General features: G+C 37.2%; 2 protein-coding genes, 1 long non-coding RNA gene and 1 other non-coding gene across 12 annotated transcripts; 1 reads left to right on the top strand and 3 right to left on the bottom strand.

The window, feature by feature from the left end:
- Positions 1-76: 76 nt before the first annotated feature.
- Positions 77-7,897, bottom strand: LOC143368368 (putative choline-phosphate cytidylyltransferase). 9 transcript variants are annotated; one of them, XR_013085222.1, is made up of 11 exons: positions 7,674-7,810; positions 5,966-6,110; positions 5,147-5,254; positions 4,694-4,802; positions 4,484-4,600; positions 4,236-4,387; positions 3,938-4,159; positions 3,701-3,868; positions 3,278-3,399; positions 2,168-2,362; positions 77-1,586 (listed from the first exon to the last, which is right to left on the bottom strand). XR_013085222.1 is itself a non-coding variant. In XM_076811034.1 (11 exons), the coding sequence occupies exons 3-11, from the start codon at positions 6,074-6,076 to the stop codon at positions 2,260-2,262; spliced, it is 1,212 nt and encodes a 403-aa protein (XP_076667149.1). In that variant the 5' UTR covers positions 6,077-6,110; positions 6,372-6,694; positions 6,850-7,025; the 3' UTR covers positions 77-2,259. The 9 variants fall into 9 exon arrangements, 7 of the variants coding, with proteins under 7 accessions (XP_076667149.1, XP_076667148.1, XP_076667144.1 ...); XM_076811034.1 differs by lacking the exon at positions 7,674-7,810 and adding exons at positions 6,372-6,694; positions 6,850-7,025 and having other exon boundaries at positions 77-2,362; XR_013085223.1 differs by having other exon boundaries at positions 77-2,362; positions 3,168-3,399.
- A 602-nt stretch (positions 7,898-8,499) lies between these two features.
- Positions 8,500-9,261, top strand: LOC143368385 (uncharacterized). The gene is made up of 2 exons (XR_013085226.1): positions 8,500-9,113; positions 9,198-9,261. It is a non-coding gene; the product is annotated as an uncharacterized LOC143368385 (long non-coding RNA).
- A 789-nt stretch (positions 9,262-10,050) lies between these two features.
- Positions 10,051-18,949, bottom strand: Karybeta3 (karyopherin beta 3). The gene is made up of 14 exons (XM_076810997.1): positions 18,793-18,949; positions 17,587-17,736; positions 16,231-16,457; positions 16,065-16,161; positions 15,265-15,827; positions 14,842-14,950; positions 14,257-14,556; positions 14,002-14,184; positions 13,774-13,900; positions 13,294-13,656; positions 12,961-13,214; positions 12,358-12,878; positions 12,050-12,269; positions 10,051-11,968 (listed from the first exon to the last, which is right to left on the bottom strand). Exons 1-14 carry the CDS (start codon positions 18,871-18,873, stop codon positions 11,873-11,875), a joined length of 3,291 nt encoding a protein of 1,096 aa, XP_076667112.1. The 5' UTR covers positions 18,874-18,949; the 3' UTR covers positions 10,051-11,872.
- Positions 15,902-16,029, bottom strand: LOC143368643 (small Cajal body-specific RNA 8). The gene has a single exon (XR_013085275.1).
- Positions 18,950-19,168: the final 219 nt, after the last annotated feature.

Genomic DNA, 19,168 nt, shown 5'->3' with positions numbered 1-19,168 from the left:
AAAGAATAGGTTTTTCGGGTTGGTGTCACTGCGATTTAAGATCATTGGAATTATTTATCTTAGAACACATTGTCAGCACGTTTCCTCAGTACGTTTTATTATTCTTCTGAAAATAAATATAACATTTTTACATTGTAAACGTATGTAGTTGATGATGAATATAATAAATTTTTTAAAAAAACTGGAATATTAACTATTTATGTTAAAGAAACGATACATGTACTCGGACATAAATACATGAACTATACACCGATTCATAAATACGTTAATACTTGTTGCTTATGTTTAATACGCCACTGATTAGTACTGGTCGATTTTTACTTATAAACAATTTGTAAGACCACCGTACAACTTTTATCCTTTTGAATCTCTTATTTAAATAACATAGGGCGTGTTAATCACTACGTGTTGTATTTTAAGCAGACATGACGTACGATGATAGTTCGGGTATACGAGTATCTCGGTTAATAAATTTAAAATTTGATTCTGCGATATTGAAAGTTTTGTAATCTTAAAGAAAAGCTTTTAAAATTACTAGAATTTGTTTCTTCTATCATAAAATTGTGCATGTCCAATCGGCGTCGAATGTAGACGTTAAAAAAGATGTCGAAAGTGTTACTTTTGTGGCGCCTTTATTAGGCGCTGTTAATTTATGCACCACTTGAAATGCAACGCAAACGTTTAACATGTTTTAACAAACTTCTCGCATGCTTTCAGATAAATACGTTATTTTGTATGTATCTGAATCGAAGGTGTCGAACAGGGACACTATTGGTGTATACGCCTTAAGAAACAGAAGCGTATCGATGTTTACAAATGTATGTAGCTCTTTAATATCCACTCGACTTTAGAGTTTTATTTGTCGTTCGCTTAACACGTGTAAGCCCCTGGAACTATACACTATCAGCATAGTCGCTAATTCGCGTGAAAAACTACGTTACCATTTTGTATGTTACATACCAAAAGTAAGAATAAGTAATATCTTTATTATACAATTCATCTATATATTAAAAAAATATTTCATTTAAATACAAGAACATTATTACAACTACGGTAAGATTTTAAAGTACAAAAGTGGTTGTACCATTCCAGGGTTATTGTATACGCGTATTTTCAAACAAAAGCGCCATTTTCAAAACGTGTCCCTTACATTGACGTCCCTATATCGAATTGAATTATAATTCTGCCTCCGTCTGGCCTGGCTTCGATCTTTCGAAATTACAAAACTACTTAATAGTACAAATAAACTGCAAGTTTGCCCCTTTCATAATAATTTCTCGATTGAAACAATAAAAATAAAGGAATTTATCTTCATATACTCTTTAGACTTAATGAGCGATTAAATAAAAATAATTACCTCTAAAATAATACATTGATTCTCTTTTATGCTGTCCATTTCTGTAATCTTTTTCTTATATTAAAATAACATTTGTATTGTATTTGATGAATTTTTCGCTTGTTCTGTTCTCGTACTGCCAATTGTATGATCGAATAAGTGATATTAATTATTATAAAATCGAAATAAATATTGATTTCATACATGTTACTCTTTCATAAATAACTTCGGACATATTTAATATTCGTGCCTGAAACAGACGATTGGAAAGTAATCACGTTAAACGTTTCCTTGATAATCGAACTATAATTTAATACACATTGCAGTAAAAATAACAACTGCAAATATACAACGTTATTTAAGTAGTTAATTACGAGGTAACGCGTAAAAAATGTTATATAAAATTAGTAACAAAGTAATTGAAAATTATTAAAAATCTGTAACTGGACATTTGAACTACTAACAAACAGACTTTTCTGTATAAAATAAGAACACGCCATTTGACTATTGTAAATTCCTGCAGTGAAGTATGAAATTCAAAACATACGATAAAATGTCGCTCGGAACATAGGAACTTATTCTTAAGGATGCAAGAAGTGATAATGAAAGATTCTCAAGAGTAGTCGTAACAAATGTTTTAAGTAATCTAGTTGATTTCTGTACGTAATCGTGCATATTCATTAATACATATTCTAATCTGTATATGATAATCTATATACGCGTATTAAATTTCTATACCATGACAGGCAATTTCTTACGTTGCGTATACTATGAAATCATACCATACAAAGACTATCAAGCATAGCATCATAATCCATATCAGCAACTCACATAGCTGTATGAAAATATCTCTAAACATTTTTAAAGAGATTGCACAACATTTCTGGTCAGAATAAAGAGCGTTATTCTCAGAGAACGGGTTATCATTTCGAGTGTAAATTCTCTTCTTCGTCATCGCTATAATCATCACTTAAATAGTAATTATTCCGTGAATATTCGAAACGGCCAGTCTTTTTTGGAGGTGGACTGTAAAAGACGAAAGTGGGCATGTTAGACCGTCTGTCCACAAAGCGTCCCATCATAGACGCGTACGCGTAGAGTACTACGAGACCAATCGTACGACGCATCTGTCGATCATCGATCTGCATTTATCAAGATGCCCGGCGTACAATTAGTCTCGTCAATACGCTACGCGTACGCGTCTATGAAGCGACGTTTCGCGGATGGACGACCTTAATTAGGTACGTTCACATTATCATACAATACGTATCGCTCATTTGCTGCAACGACATAATTTAAAATTCACGATTTTTGGGGAAACAGGGTTCAACAGTTTTGTTAGACAACAACCGCTTTTTCTACACTAATAACTCAAAAGCTGCCAAATTTTAGCTGTATCGTTGTTGCAGCAAATGAGCGATATGCATATCCATATTTGACATATTTTAAGTTTTCAAATGACCCTGGTATTTAGTAGAAAAAAAAAGATTCCTGCGACGATAGCGTACAATATTTATACAATTTAAGCACAGTAGAAGGAAAGTTAGACACACCTGTGCCCATTGCCTTACAGTTTCTATAAAGGTTGCATGTGCCAGAGTTAAGGAAATAAGTAAAGAAAAATAAATTCACGATCATTGAGTAATAGTCATCAGCAGCAAGGAGTTTGTTAATGCAAGAACGCGACAACGTCTACCAATATTTGGAGCATGATCTGCACCCCGAATGTAACTCGTCATTGTAAGGCAAGGGGTTAACAGCAAGCGTTGGATAAATTGTGTATTATCGCTTAAAAGTAATGTATTTAACAACAGTGGGATTTTATACTAACATAACATGCTGCAAATGGGTGGTGTGAAGTATTGAAGGTTTTCATATAGAAGCAGTACAGAATGAAGTGGTGTTGCATGTTAGTCAATTGACTCGAATGCTGTGATGTACCTTGTGTGATCTTCATCATTATTGCTGCTATTACTGCCATTTGGGCTGCCATCCCTTTTCGGACTCGCAGGGGGGGATAGCGCTTGCATCAAACGACCTTTACTTTCATTCCAAATCGTTGACTGTGAATAAAAAGAAGTAGAAATTGTCACATCTTCGTTCCGCGTTTAACGATACGCATTTAATATTATAATCATGCACACGTAAACAGACATCTACAAATAAAGAAGCACCTTGAAATTTTGTATTCTGTTTATTTGTATTTATAAATATATCTCATTCGGAAAATTTGTTTAATTACCGGTTCAGGTCGAAAAGCGCAATTAATACTGTTCATTCTTATTTAATGCATAATTTGCAATTTACCGTTAGTAGCGAATATACAATAATTAAAAAAATAATTCCTACATAAGTGATACCCACCAATCTGCCTTCTCTGCCAAATAGTAGTAGAAAAGCATCAATAAAGTCCCGGGATTTTTCTTCCCATTTACTGATCATATCCATACGCTTCTCACCGATATTCTCCATGACACGTTTGCCTTTATCTTTCAAATCATCAAATTTATTCTGTAACCGGAATTTCTTTTCCTACAATTACGGATTATTTAGCACAGAGTGTCGTGATTGTACACTGCAATTTAGATAATATGCACTTACACTGAGGAAGGAAACATTGAGCTCTTTCGCACTGTATCCTCGTGCAAGATTTCTTCGTACATATATATCGTAATCCTTCACTATTCTGGCTACAATATCCGATGTGGAGACTCCTTCTGTCCTTTGTGTGGCTACAAACATACCCTTAGCTTTTAGAGCAGCATAAACATCTGTACTATCATCTGTCATATAAGGTATGTCATCATGAGCAACAAAGTCGATCTACAACATTAAGCAGTAAATCGCTAATAATTCGTCAGCACACCTTCCAAAACAGTAACCAGACGATCAACGTTACCTTATGGTTCGTAAGAAATTCATCGTCCAATTCCCAAGGAGCATCTCTTACTACTTCGTCTACATAGCGACAATGCCTTACTGCGTCGTACCTCTCGTCATCAGTCATGACCGTTCTTCCTTTCTTACTGTGTGTTAACTCATCATTACACACTGCAAATTTTAGAAAGATAATAGTATTATTTCTCTTTCACGCGACAGTTTTTCATTTGTCATGCGCAAGAATGACTGTAATTTGTATTCAGTTACCTCCTACGATGAGATATACATTAGGGAAAATATTTTTCGCTTGTAAAAGTTGTCGCGCGTGCCCTTGATGGAATAAATCATAAATACCATCCGCGTACACTCTGACTTTCCTGGGAGCTAAAATGATTGTTTTGTATCTCAAGAAAGGTTCCGAGAAGCTTGTACATACTTATCAGAGAGGTATTAAAACTGATATATACTCTAACTAACCTTTGCCACTTCTTGCCATTTTCAATGTAATACGAACATTGTAATCGCACGCGTTCCTTTCGGCGAGTGCATCCGAATCATCGCTAAACGGCGCTTCCTTGCAAATCGACTGGAATGGATTGATCAAAATGGAAATAGAATAACGGAAATTGCAATTTCAGACATATAAGAATACATAAATATAAATTATAATTAATGGAGATTATTAAAAAACTTGTTTAAGAGTACCATCACAGTTCAAATCATAGTTGTAGCATAAACAATAACTTACTTAGGAAGAAAAGAATAATATGCTTTGGTTTGTACTATTCCAGTTTATCGTCTTTTAAACATAACGCAAATAAAATATATTCATTTACTTTCGAAATCAAAATAAATGTAATTGTATGTTATATTCAATATTGTGAAAATTAAATAAAAAAAAAAAAAAAACAAAAATAGAATTAAACTCACTGGAAGTTCTTTGTGGCAAACAGAAATCTCACTATTATATGTTTTCAGTGAAATTTGACCTGAATCATTATTTGAATTCCTGTTGGTCCTCCAAGTCATTGTCACCAACTGTTAAAGTTATTAAAAGATATATTTTATAAAGAATGCAAATTCATTTACAGGTCAGAGTGCTTTTGTATCGAATTTATTGGACTTAATTTCCTTTTAGTAATTAACCCGATTTTAAGGGAATGAACTTTAACAGATATTTTTAAATTCTTTCACTTCTCCGTTCATGCCACAGAGTAATACGCTCTGGAGCCTACATTAACACAGTTGCTTGTGAAACATTCCACCAGGACTATTTAGAGACTGAGGTGTCCACGGTATTATATCAGTTTAGATATGGTGATGATCTTTTATCACGTCATACCATTATCATCGAATAACCCGTTTCTATATTTTAGCTACAATATTAAAGGCGTTTTATCTCGAAGCGAGCAGAGATAAATGTGTTACAGCATAATCTGTATATAAGCCTTGTGTTGCTTGATACAATAGAGTAAGTAAAGCTGACACACACAGTTACAATCTATTACACACTTGATTGGTAACATATCTCAATAGTAATTCCCAATTATAACAGATGCGTTTACATTACCTTTAATAAACAAAATATTGAATAAATAACAATTACACGTCAGAAATTAAATTATATTCTTTTAGCTTCCAGATACATTTAAATTGCGATCAAAGTCTTTTGTGCGAAACATTAGACTGTATCACTCAACAAAGTACAGAATGTTATTAAGTTTGCAAATGTCATTCATTTATACTCACAGGGTAGATTGGAGATTCTTCTTTGGAGGAAGATGCATCCTCCCCATTTTGCATATTTAAATATGATACAGAATTCAACATAGTTTCTTCCCTAGCACGCTTCCTAGACATTTTTTATTGTTTCGACGCCAGGCCCATATAAGTCCTGTCGGATAAACAAAATTCTTTTTAGCTTAAATTTACCACAGGCAGGTGGGTAAGGTGACGGTGGAGAAAAATGTACATAATGCTTCTGTGTAAAATAATTTGGAAATATTAATAAAAGCATTTCTCAAATTAAATAAGTCTAGAAGGGAAACATTCCCATTTGAGTCACTTTTTTTCAACCGTTACTCTTGCTTATTGCGTCTAGTAATATTCCGTGTGTATCAGTTAACAATCTACGTACGAATTAACAAAGGTTTACCTGATTTTTGTAAGTGGTCTTAAAGTTACGCATGAGTGTCAGTAGTGTGATTAGTAGCTTTATGGTTATAAATCATTATGGTTAGAAAATATTTATGAACAGTCATACGATCATCGGGAAATAATCAGAGGCGTGCCAGATTCTTTGGAAACCAGTCATATTCGGTGTTATTGCACGTTACTACTTAATGGAATTTCATCGATGTAGATTTGCACTGTGCGACGCAGCTAACGTGTCACGAAATATGTTTCCAGGTAAGAGAAAAATGAAGAGCACACGAAACAAAGTGTGTAACGGGGAAGCGTGAATCGTAAATGCAGTATCTACAACGTAATAACAAATTAACAATGCGAGGAGCGTGCAGGACAAACTTGACCCGGCTTTCCAGCCTGCCGTCATGTGCATGTACCGTCTATCGTTGCAAAGTGCTGCTTCTATTTTTTTAAACATTGGAAAAATCCAATTATGCTAAACGAACCTTTTCACGCCCTAAGTTCGTTACGCACGGCTAGTGCAACGCAAGTAATAGGATATGACGAGGAAATCGAAGAGTTCCGTTAGAAGTTTAGTGGACTGGCGAGGGCTCGGCGGGACTCGGCGTGGCACCTTCTCGGTGGAATTTATGAAATATACTCGTCGGAATTTTAACAGAAATCTCACATTTTACGGTACTGTTACATACTGTTTAACAGCTGACCCAGCAGACGCCCGCCACGACACTTGTCGTGGATATTCTGCGCACTGCACGCGGCTTCGATGTGCAACCAGGGCCGGCACACACACCCCCGTGAACCCCGGCTAGCAGAGTGCAAAGTATGCGTGCGCGCGTTCCGTATTGAAGGAATACGGGAATTACGAATGAGGGCAAGAAGCCGTACTGGCACCTTTATTTAAATCTAGTTTCGTTTCTGCATGTACCGAAAATAAAAGCAACGGAGCACCGTGCTCCCATTTACCCCCTCCCCCCCCTCCCCCCCCTCCCCCCGACTAGAATGCCTCTTATCTCTTCCATATTGGGGAAGAGGGACGTCATACAAACGAGCCTGCGAATACCAGATATTTCTAAAACTAATCACTGCGCGTGATTAGTTCTAAATTAAATGTCATCATTTAATGTATGCAAATCCTCCGATTATAGCTGTCTTGTTAATTGTGACGTGAATGTCAATGTGGACATTATCATATGTACGTAAATATCGTACGATCTTTACTTAAGTTTCTTAGAATGACCGGAAATTATCGGAATTCATCAGAGACAATTATCGCGATAAAAAATGTTGGTTATCGACGGGAATGAGTGACCTTTCGAAATTGCCGCGTTAGGTGCGCCACGGAGCTGGAGTATGGTTACGATTCAAAGTTTCATCCGCTTTGTGGTAACATACGTTTTCAAATTGACATTGACGCTGCGCACACTTCCGGTCTGTCGTGGGAGATTAACGATTACGAACTGGACGCGGCACGATCAATTAAGAGCCAACTCCACACAATAGAGCATGCCACTCGAAGCGCACAAAAGGAGCTTGAAGTACACCGTGGTCCGCGTGTACTTAGGATTAGATGCTTCGCTATAGAATGAGCGTCAGTTGCCAAAGAGGGGGGCAACGGTGACGTAATATCGGATGATCAGAAGCGTCACATACGTACTTGCCATATCACACGCGCTCAAGTACGCAGCGTTTGATTCTGAAAGAAATGGTAGATGATAAATTTACTTCCTCTGGCGACTGTGTATGTGTGGCAATAAGTAATTAATGCGTTTTTCATACCACAGATGGCCGGCTCTTCGAAATTTAAAAATGACATGCTCGAGGACAGTTTGAACGCAATTGGAACAATTGTGTTGCACGTAATTAGGCACAGTCACAGGTAGGGGTTGTCGGTTTTTAAAAACCGTTTTTTTTTATTAATTTGTAAGCATATTGTAGTAGGTAACAGTTTACTGTAATCTTCACGAGTTCATATTTTCGAAAGAAAAATACTAAATGAAATAAAGATTTCTAATTTATATTTTGTACGGATTTTAGTAACTTTTTTTTTACATTTGGTTTTGTATGCAGTGTATTTTATTGTTATATTTTTGTAGATCCACAAATATTAAATGAACTAAAAAATTGCACGGATTTGTACAGATTTTTAAAAATAAGTACAAATATTTATTTTCTATTTTAATTATATTTTTTTTGCGGAAATTCGAAAACCGGTGTAAGCGGTTTTTTGGGAATAGTGGAATTCGAAAACTGTTTTTTTCAAATGTCGGTTTTTGTATAAACCCTAGTCGCGGGTCATACGAAATTAATTGGAATTCCTACGCCCTGTTCGATAGATTTTGTCATGAGTCATACTATGGTCACCCGTGTGTCAGCATACGGGTCATAGTCTGTATTCAAACTGCTGTACTTAAATCAACTTGACGCATGCACAGTTTCAGCCACTATTCTGTGCATGCGCCTTTCTGCCTTTTTCTTATTTTCTTCTCAAGATAAAACGCAAGTCTACCGCATGGCTACAATCGATCCACGTTCGTAAGGGTAGAGCCATCATCGTGCCGTAATTCCCGGCGCAATATTAATTTATAAGATGAATCAAAATTACGATAGACACTCGTGCGTCTGGTAAGTGGTACGATAAGAGTCGAGACTTCTCTTTAGAAAAGTACTGCTTCATTCAGCATTCGTTTAGTGTAGTGGAATAGTTTCGTTTGATCGGAAGATTTCATGTAGCACGTGGAATTATCTAACTGTAAGTGACGTTAAAAATGCAAATATCCACGCCAACGTTTGCGTTTATCGCTTGTATACGTGCCTTACTCCTCCATTTTCCCAGCATAATCAACGAACTTGAAATGAAGTTGTGCCACGAATAACGCGTCTGCCCGATGATAAAGTCTGCTGACAACGAAAGTTATATATTTGTGTAGAATTTAAAATTCATACGTGCATCCATTAAGTGCCGCCCGAGTGACCTATCACCCGTGAGACGATACAAAACGTAATACTTGCTGAACGAGCTACAAAAATATAATTAATCACACAAGGAAAGATTTTCCGCCAATTATCTGGAGCTCGATAAACCCTTACGAGGAAATTAGTCAGCGCAGAGGTTACCAGGGATTATTCATTTCATCAGAGCTTTCCATATCGTTAGTGGAAATGCATGATAAACTATTGAAAAGTTCGTACTAATTAAAATTGTCGCAATGAAATCGCGGTTAAGCGTGCGCTGTAAATCACGCATACGTTTACGAAATACTACAGAGGCAATTAGAAATATGTATTTTGCATAGAAAATACACGATATTGCACCATTTAAATTTCATTGAAGTATATACTTTTATATAAACAAGAATAATAGGTACGGAATTCCATGAAATATTTAAAATATTTGCTATTGGATGAATGGCATATCATTATTCAATTCATAAATTCATGTTTAGCGTAGATATTGTGTATCAAATCTGGGTCAATATAATAAGTCAAATGTTATGCAATAGTTTTGTTACATGAAGTTTTAAAAAGGTTGGTTAACATTACGTCGACGCGTCTGCTAGTTTAAATTTCATTATACTTAAAAAGTTGTTAATACCGCGATTGTATTATACCTTTTTTCGAACACCTGTAGATATTCCCCTTTTAACAGGTGAGGAATATATACAGCTTTTAAAGGTAAAGCAAAACAGTTGAGTAAAAAGCTGAGATTTATTTTAATTAATAATAACATTAAAATAATCTCTATATAGTTATAAGAATTATAATTTTACTTCTTTCATATTGATTTCCTTTCCATGTTTTTGTTTTTTTTTGTTACAATGTATCGCACAAACAGTCCTTCGTGTGATTCGTAATAAGATGTTTTACAGTCGCACATTACTTGTTCTTTTTTTCACAAGAATTTTATGTTGGTCTTCGTGAAGTAGTTAATGAGACAGTGTCTGCCCACTGGTCTGCGATAATTACATTCATGTAATTCAACTTTATGTACTCGTTTAATATTTATATACTTTGATATATATACAAATAAATGTCCGACCATTATCTATTCCCTTATAAATGTCGTAATAAAAAAGATCCTCTCGGATGATTTCACGTTTGTAACTAGCCGCAAAAATTTTATATGGAGTATATTTTCCATTGCAAGTTTGCATGCGATAGTAAATATCGTATTATTGTGTACAAATAAATAGCAACAAGAACAGGAAGTTGTAACACTATTTCATTCAGTCATTTTGTTGTTTTTTTTTTTGTTTGAAACATTGCTGTTCTCAATTCGTATTGTTATTACGTAATAATCGGAGGAAACGTAATGCCCAGCATTGTCGCCTTTTTCGTTTTAACAATTTATTCGCGCGATGAATCCCGACTTCATGGTCACTTTCTATCCATAGATGACGCGATATAACGAAGGACGCGCAAAATTACAGCTAAATAAGCGTAATAGATCAATGTAAATTAGCTGTAAAATTACAAGGTCAATAATAATTTACATCAAACCGAGAATATGTACGTCCTTTTTTTTTTTTAAATGTTGTTCGATGATGTTCAATTACCAAGTGATTTAACTTACCACGTATTACGATATCATTCAAAACTTAAAAACTTATCGGAGCAGTTCATTACGTTTCGTTTTTAAAATGACGTTCGTATACAGTTCCATCTAACTTCAACACTGTAATATTATCGATATTATTAAATAACATTTACTGTACCTAAATTTAATAATAAAAATACCTAAATCACAATATGTTATACCATCGTTTGATAGCAATGAGTTGGTGTTTTTTTTCCAATCTATTTTTTTTTTACTTTTCGCATTTTTTATCATTCTGCCTAAAAAGTAGCTTCAGAATGCAGACAATTGGGACGAATAAGAGATCGCAGTGACAAAAGTAGAAATTTCATTGATGTTTGTAGAACAAAGCTATAATTAGTATTTAGAAACACTACGCAATTTACAAAGCTACATTAAAAAGAAAAAAGAAAAGAAAATTTAGCGTCGTTCAGCTGTCAATGGCGGGATTTGAGGTTTCGCGCTAATTTTGCTACGTTAAAAATAAATCCTCGTATATACATGATTTTCTACCGCATTAATTTCGTGGATGATGCGAAAGGAAGTTTAAAAGAATTTCGTCAGTGCGAACTCACTCGTGTGATTGAATTAAGTGTTATGTCGTTTTGATTTATGCGCAACGTGTCACACGTTACCGAGTGGTGACAAGCACAAGTTTCGTTCTATATCATCTGCAATAATTTCCGAACAGGTGAAAAACGGAGCGCCTATGGTACCTATTAATGAAATATAATCAACAAGTATGCGAGTTATGTCAAATAGTTACATACAATATACTGTCTCTCTTCGGAATTAGGCTGGAGCAAATATTCCCATAGGTATAATGTAGCTACCTAAAATCTGTGATTTCACGATAAGCTTTATTAAAGCAAATGTGTGTTGTTTTTTTTTTGTTTTATATTAAGGCGTTAAAGTTCAGGGATAAAAGTAAATGGCTAATTAGTAGGCTGTGCACTAAGTGCCTCGTGTAATGCTTGCTGTTGATCTGCTGTCAATGCGTTTATGCATGCTTGGAACATAGACTCGTTGCTCTGGAACAAGAAACATTGGATTGAAATTGCTTACGATGTAAAGACATTCCCAACACCCGGGCAAACTTATATCGAACATACCTGTATTTGTCTAACGATACTAAGAATTCTGCTCATGACAGGGTTATCTGTAGGTACTGCACTTCTGTGAAGCGCTTCTGCGAAGAAGCTTATTAGCCGAGGTAGATTTGCATTATTTGGGCCTAAAACTGCTACGTGATTTGCTTCGATTAAATCGCAAAGGTATCCATAAACGTAAGGTGCTTCATCGTTGTCTTCTACCACTGGTAGCCAAGAGAGCCTATATCGAAGTAGAAGTGAAAGACGAGATTCGTTAAAAAATAATCGCCGGCCGTCGCAATGAACACGTGTTGCGAACCGATGCTTACCAATGGGGGAGTATTTCATCGACGTTAATTGCTTTATTGTTATATTTAAGAATTTTTGTTACGGCAGAAATAGCGTTTTCAGTGGGATTAACGTTCTCTGGTGATCTAGATTCCGGATCATTTATAACCTCCATTAACCTAGGTAAGGCTTCTGCACACGCTTGAGCAAACGCTTCTCCTCCGTACTGACCCAAAACTCCGCAGCCGTAAGCTGCCGCTTGTCTGACTTCTGCCGATTTATCCGACACGTATTGTATCATTGGTCGTAAGAAGTATTCTTGATATTTTGCACAATCAGGCCCGCCGAACTCTATCACGTCGTCAAAGACACACAAAGCCCATTGGTGATCCGACCAAGATCCATCGGGGCTTAACAATTTTACAAAATGCCCGCAAATCTGATCGAAATATGGGAAGAACGCAGACTTGTGAGTGGTAAACAAAGCATGCAAAATGTCTGCTATTTTGCTTAGAGTATATACATCTTCGTGGTCTTCGCTAACAAGCTCGTCCTCAACAACCTGTAATATCGAATGAAATGTTTCATGTTAGACACTTACACTGAAGCGTAGCGTTAAAATATGATGCTCTGTAAAATCTTGCCTCGTCATAATCTTCATCCTTGCGCCTTTCTAATCTGGCCATTGCCCTTTCGAAATGTTTGTTAAGTAATTTATCTAATATACGTAGGAGCTCGGCCATAGGTTGTGTTCCTAAACAACCAGCGCCGAGTGTTTCGATACACTTTGCCAATGAATATAACAGTTCCAACAGAACTTCAGACTCTGGCTCAGTATCAATTGCTTTTAAGAGATCGGGACAGATGTACGCCCACATACCTTCGAGATACTGTGGACCTGTAACCCAGTCACAGTTATACAACTTTTATGTCTTATAACGCTGAAGCGTCTTGTATACTTCGCGCAGTATATTAACCTTTTATTTTTGCACAGTCAAGCAGGTATGGTAAACTCGCAGCAGCTGCTGTTCTAACGCCATCGTGGAAATAAAATTTCAACATAGGAACCATCAGCCGTACTACTTCCTCCGCGTAATCTGCGAAACCTTCTTTCAATTCTCGCGCGTAACAAACTAACATTTCGCAGGCAGAAGCCTTGTCTTCCAGGCCAGCTGTTTTAATTCCGAAGTTCTGTTGCTCTCCCAGAGAAACGAACTCCCAGTCAAGATCTTCTATGCCCTCCATATCTTCGTTGTCTAATAAAGCAACCTCCGGTTTCATAGCCGCTGTACGCAAAACTGGGCCCATTACCACTGGCAAGTATTGCTCGAATTGTTTACCTGCAAACGATCGAGAAGTTGCCTTTTAAAATATGCTTCAACGAAGCTACGAATTTCGTTATTTCCTTTTTTTTATATTAAATCTTTGATAAAATGATCGAGTCTAAAGTAGCTTACCAAGAATCTTGCAAATTCGGGCCCAAGCAGATATGAGATAACTTGTTTGCGGATCATCGTTTGGAAGATCTCCTTCCGAATGGGTTTTTAATAACATATCCATAACTTCATTGGCATCTGCAATGAACTGTATCATGGCAAACACTTTAGTTGCATCGAATACATGTAAGAAGTTTCTCAAGTATTTTACCATATTATAATTTACGATATATTTAAATATCATCGTACCTTTTCAGGTCCAACTGCGAGTCCTATAAGACTGACACATTCAATCGTTTTACCACGCAGCATTTTATGCTCTTGCTGATTGGCATTTTGAATGATGTACTTCAAACACGGCATTAGCCTATCGTAATATGTTACAAACTGTTCTTCGCACGTATCTGCTACAGACGCGATAGTTGTAACGACCTATTACAAAGGCAGTGTTAATTTACAGTTACAAGTGTGTCGTATTTAATTATGTATGATCAATGTACGCACTTGCTCTAGAACAAGTTTAGTGCCTTTCTCAACTAATTCCTGAAATTTAGCTGTTAGTATTGATTCCAATTTGGCCATAATAGCATCCAAATACGGCGTCAATATGTGCTTCGGGCAGTCTTCGCTAAAATTCACGAGTGCCGCCCCTGCGTGAGCTTGAACCCTTGGGTTCGCATTATCGTCCAATACCATTAACAACCCAGGGATAACTTTGTCATGGAATTTCTTTTCAAACGTGGGTGCGAAATCGGTGGACATTTGGCCAACTGCATTGCAAGCGGCATGTCTTACGCGAGGATGCTGGAAGAAATATTATAATTAGAAATCAATTAGCTGGGAATGCAATTGGTTTATATAAATTTTTGTACGCTCCAATACTATGGCCATTTAATAGTAAATGGTCAACTCTCTGGAACACAAAAGCAGGTATTTTAAACACACATCGTCAGAACGACAACGCGAACAAATACCAGACTTTCGTCGTACTCTACCACGAATGTAACGCTATTATGCTCGTACACTAAACATAACTGCTGACTCTATTCGTGGCGTGCAAACTGAATTGTAAAGCACGATCACACTTACGGGATCTTGTAAATATTGTATAACTCCGTCCATAATCTGAGGTAATATTGCTTCCATTTGTTTGTGGCAGCCTTCGCCGACAGCTGAGATTGCCATAAGAGCTGCATGCCTGGGCACAGATATTTCATACTGTTACACGCAACAATTTCGCGGATTCGCAACGAGTGTTGAGAAATGTATATGTTTGTTCTAAAACTATGACAATAATGTTATACCATCGTCAACTCTCTTAGTAAAGAACATCCCACGGGGATCTCGAATTTCCAGCTATCAAAACGATAGACAGAAACGAGAATAACCTCGCCGGTTATTCTATCACAGATGTAACGCTATTATTTGCACCAAAGCATATAATTGCTGACGTCACTGTGACGGTTTAAAACGCGATAGAAGAAGTAGAGCACATACATCGGGAAGGTTTACCTGTATCTCCAATCGTTGTTATTCAACATCGACGGAATATTTTGTACAATGTGCGGCAACATGGTTTTACCACCTAGACCGCACGCCAATCTGTCGAGAGCACTTTCAGCGACAACGTTGTTGCTGTCATTGTCCTCGTCAATAATCTCGTCAGAGAAGCTCCACTTCTCGTCTTCTTCGATGTCTGTCATCATCTTCAGTACCAATGGTACCAGAGATGCAATGTATATGCCGGCTTTGCGCACCATCGCGGGAGCAGTTTCCGCTAACGTTACTAATACCTCCAACGCCAATTGCCTCCACGAGTCTGGCATGTCTTCATTGGAAAATATTTTCATACACATCTCTATTATACTCTCTAATTGTAATCTTAAAAACTTTGGCGTTGATCCTGCTAAATCGATTAGAACCTTTAGCAGAGCATCGTCTGTTTGCTTTTCCACCGACTGAGCAGTTACTTGCACAGCCGCCGGCAGTAATTCCGAGAAGTGTTTCTGTATGTTTTCTTCTTTGTCGTGTAAAATGATGAAGGCTCCGATTGCTCTTACTGCTTGAAATCTGACCTGCATGATAGAAATCATTGTTACACTCGTTCCGAGCCTTACGATACATAAATAAAACACAGATATGTAAGGGACTTTGTATGCCCCGTATCTGTCTGTAAATTAAAACTTCACAAGTTACAGTCATCAGAAAGCAATGCTTCTATAGGAAGAATTTGTGACGAGAGGTTTAGTTGCTTCGATCTCGTGTATCTGTCTTCCATGACGAATAATTAAAATACAAGCCGCTCACTTTACCTCATAATTTTCAGAATCCATGACAGACTGCTGCAACATTTGCTTGATAAGATTAAGATAATTCGCCTGCTGATTTCCAAATACGCCTGGGACGGATCTACGTGCGCGAATAGACACTTCAGAATTCAATTCGCAGCGCGAAAACGAAATCGTCGCGTGAACTTACGTGAACATTCGAAGAGCACTTTCTTTTAGCGCTGGTAAAGGATTATTTGCACATTGGAATAGGAACTGCAGAAATTCTGGCCACTGATTATTGCCATCCTCATCAATTAAATTTCGTGCCACTTCAGCCGCGACCTCGCAAACTTTGCGCCGAATAGTTTCCGTTTGCTCATTTTGAACAGATAATAAAATTTGCTCCTTTAACTGAGCTTGTGCTTCTGGCGGAATCTGGAATAGAAATTATAACAATAGGTGTCAACATAATTAAATAATATTAAAACACTGTAAGGCACTCGAATATAGTTAGAATATTTAGTTAGAATATCATCATTATGACTTTCCAAGTTATAGTGACTTGTTCATTAGTAATTAATTGCATAAATGCACGGAATTCATATACTCGATAAGTTTCTTTTTACATAAGCAAGACGCTGGTTAACGCTACCCCATTCAGTGCTGCTCCGTTATAGGGCGTTTTTGTCAACTCCCCAGCAAATGATAAGTTCCCGAATTTCGTAGTGTCAAGCGATAGTACCGCGAATCATCAATTATGTGACGCGCTCTGTACGGATTACACGCGATGAGTTACTACGTACAGCAGGCTTGGAAATTAACTGCTCTTCTCGGCCGATTTTCAGAAGCGAAAAACCAGCCACCTCAGGCGCGTACCATATGAAACCGCGCGTGTCGTATTAGGGCGACACTCGCACCATTAGGTTTCCACGTCGTCCCAGAGGATACTATCGATGCTTTTTTTTTGTCAACGCGCCTGAGGTGGCTCGACCATTACGGCCGTCGCGGGAGAAAGAGAGCCTTGCTTCTGAAAATCGGCCGAAAAGAACAGTTAATTCCCAGGCCTGATGTGCAGTACGCGATGCTCTAAAATGACTCTATTTAATACTATTTCGTTTTGAGCTCTAAGTTCTAGGAACTTATCCTTTGCATTACCCAGTGCCTTTCTGTACTTAAAATAACTAAATTCTTTTATCACGAATGTTAAGATAGTCTGCTTCCATCATGTAAGGTGCACATGTTACATTATTGATATATTACATTTTATCTGAAGGAATTAATGTAATGGTAATCAATATGGTGATGATAAAGATTTATCATATATAAGTTCAAATAGGTCGGCTTATCATTGGCAATAGTTGCTGGCATAAATTATACAGAGCATTATATGATCTGAAATTATTTTAGTCTTCAGTTTTCTATATATATTAGCAGTAAGTACTATTACCATACCTCTGTTATATAAGTATACAACAAAAGAAATGTTAGAAATGCTGTAATTTTGTGCCTTCACCTAGACGATTGCTAAACCATATAAAATTAGAAGGAGAGAAGGCATAATTACTTTAGGATAAAAGTCCATGAACTCAGAAGAGAAGAGTCGACGTAGTAAGACGGCGGCCATTGCGCGCATCTCTTCCGTAAGGGTGGCATTGCACAAGGATGTTAAAAGAAACGTTACCTTGCTTTCCACCGGGAGATTGTTGTATGCCTCCTGAAATATTAGACACAAGAATTTTAATACACACGCACTGAAAAATTCAACGTCGCGCGTACTACAAATAAAAGTAAAGATACTTGTTTATATCATATGTAGCCATAAATCATAGGTAAGTAATTAAAACATTTGCATCATAAGAAAAACAACATCAATATTCATATCATTGGTAATTACAGTTCAATTCATAAATTTAACTAAATATAAAAGCAAGAAAAATATGAGAACAAGCATGAGTTCACTTGAAAGGTGACCTATAACACACATTTTAATAAATACTGAATAAAAAATTGGTGACAAAAACGAAGCACATGTTGCTTAAAGATGACACGTCGTACGTTTCCTGAACGTTCTACTTCGCTATATACGATAAATGTAAAAAGTTACAAGTGAAATAACGTTAATCATAAAGACGAGAAGTTAAGCTAATTATAAATGCGTATTAAAAAGGTCCTCCGCGACCGAAGCCGCTTCCTGTAGCATCGAAAGTATTCTAAAGCATGCTCGGGAATGCCGGAAACCGATCCGATCACGGTCGCGTGTAGGCGGGAAAGTGAAATACACAAGTTATCAATCTCGCTGAGTAGTCACGCTATATAACGCACGGCATAAAACGCAGAAGTAGGCCGCCTTCTTTCGACGCCGGCATTGAGGCTCGATAATCGCAAGCAATTACAGAATAGGTTTTTAAGACTTTTCTAGTGAAACGACAGGGGCCTCCGTGATAGATTGGCGGGGTGCATGCTACCGCACGACACCATTTTGGATTTTATTAGGTTGTTCTAAACACTTGTCAGTATTCATCTCGTCCACTAATCGCCTTCGCCACGGAATCAGTTGCATCGGCGAGCCACGACGATGCTCCGTGGCGAACTTAAAGCTTCAACACCGATTCGGTGGGAACGATCGGTGGAGAGTACCCCACATGCTAATTCTGACAACACGTTGGCAACGTGCTCGTGGATCGAAGTACCTCGTTTCGGGAGATTTACGTTTCTATGTTGATTAATAGGCGTACGATACACACGGGAAATTTGGAGGAGATATACGCACCTCTGCTTGCGTTCTGGCATCGTTATCCGTGCTAAGGAGTGTGTTTAAAAGCTGTTGAAACTGATCAAGGTCTACCGCCATTGTCGCCGAACGAATGAAGCCGCGGCGCACGCTCCTGGAGTTGATCGTCAGTTGATATTACCAAGATAAGTCACTGAAATATCCCTAGCCTCGTAGTGCCAACCTTCTCGCTCTATTCGGATTGAGAACGAGCCTTAATCAGTTTAAACAAATACGATTTGTTGAAACTATTTGAATAGAATGGTGGACATTTCTCCATAAAAGTGTATCTGGCATAGGAGATTGTATGAACATTGTTTCTCATTTTCTCTTCCTTACGTAGAATCTCGAAATTACAGGTTACACGTTAATGGCT

This window comes from Andrena cerasifolii, chromosome 4 (genome assembly GCF_050908995.1).
Source record: "Andrena cerasifolii isolate SP2316 chromosome 4, iyAndCera1_principal, whole genome shotgun sequence".
Taxonomy (NCBI): domain Eukaryota; kingdom Metazoa; phylum Arthropoda; class Insecta; order Hymenoptera; family Andrenidae; genus Andrena; species Andrena cerasifolii.
The sequence above is the reverse complement of the archived record's forward strand: the minus strand, read 5'-3'. Positions and strand labels throughout refer to the sequence as shown.

What these genes read in the sequence shown, in the direction of transcription:
- LOC143368368 (XM_076811033.1), bottom strand. Translation starts at nt 6,076, where the DNA reads ATGTCTAGGAAGCGTGCTAGGGAAGAAACTATGTTGAATTCTGTATCA. An exon ending in TGTATATCTCATCGTAGGAG is followed by an intron (nt 4,388 to 4,483) that starts GTAACTGAATAC and finishes TAAAATTTGCAG; the next exon opens with TGTGTAATGATGAGTTAACA. An exon ending in TCAATGTTTCCTTCCTCAGT is followed by an intron (nt 3,869 to 3,937) that starts GTAAGTGCATAT and finishes CCGTAATTGTAG; the next exon opens with GAAAAGAAATTCCGGTTACA.
- Karybeta3 (XM_076810997.1), bottom strand. Translation starts at nt 18,873, where the DNA reads ATGGCGGTAGACCTTGATCAGTTTCAACAGCTTTTAAACACACTCCTT. An exon ending in AACAACGATTGGAGATACAG is followed by an intron (nt 14,951 to 15,264) that starts GTAAACCTTCCC and finishes ATCTGTGCCCAG; the next exon opens with GCATGCAGCTCTTATGGCAA. An exon ending in GATGAAATACTCCCCCATTG is followed by an intron (nt 12,270 to 12,357) that starts GTAAGCATCGGT and finishes ACTTCGATATAG; the next exon opens with GCTCTCTTGGCTACCAGTGG.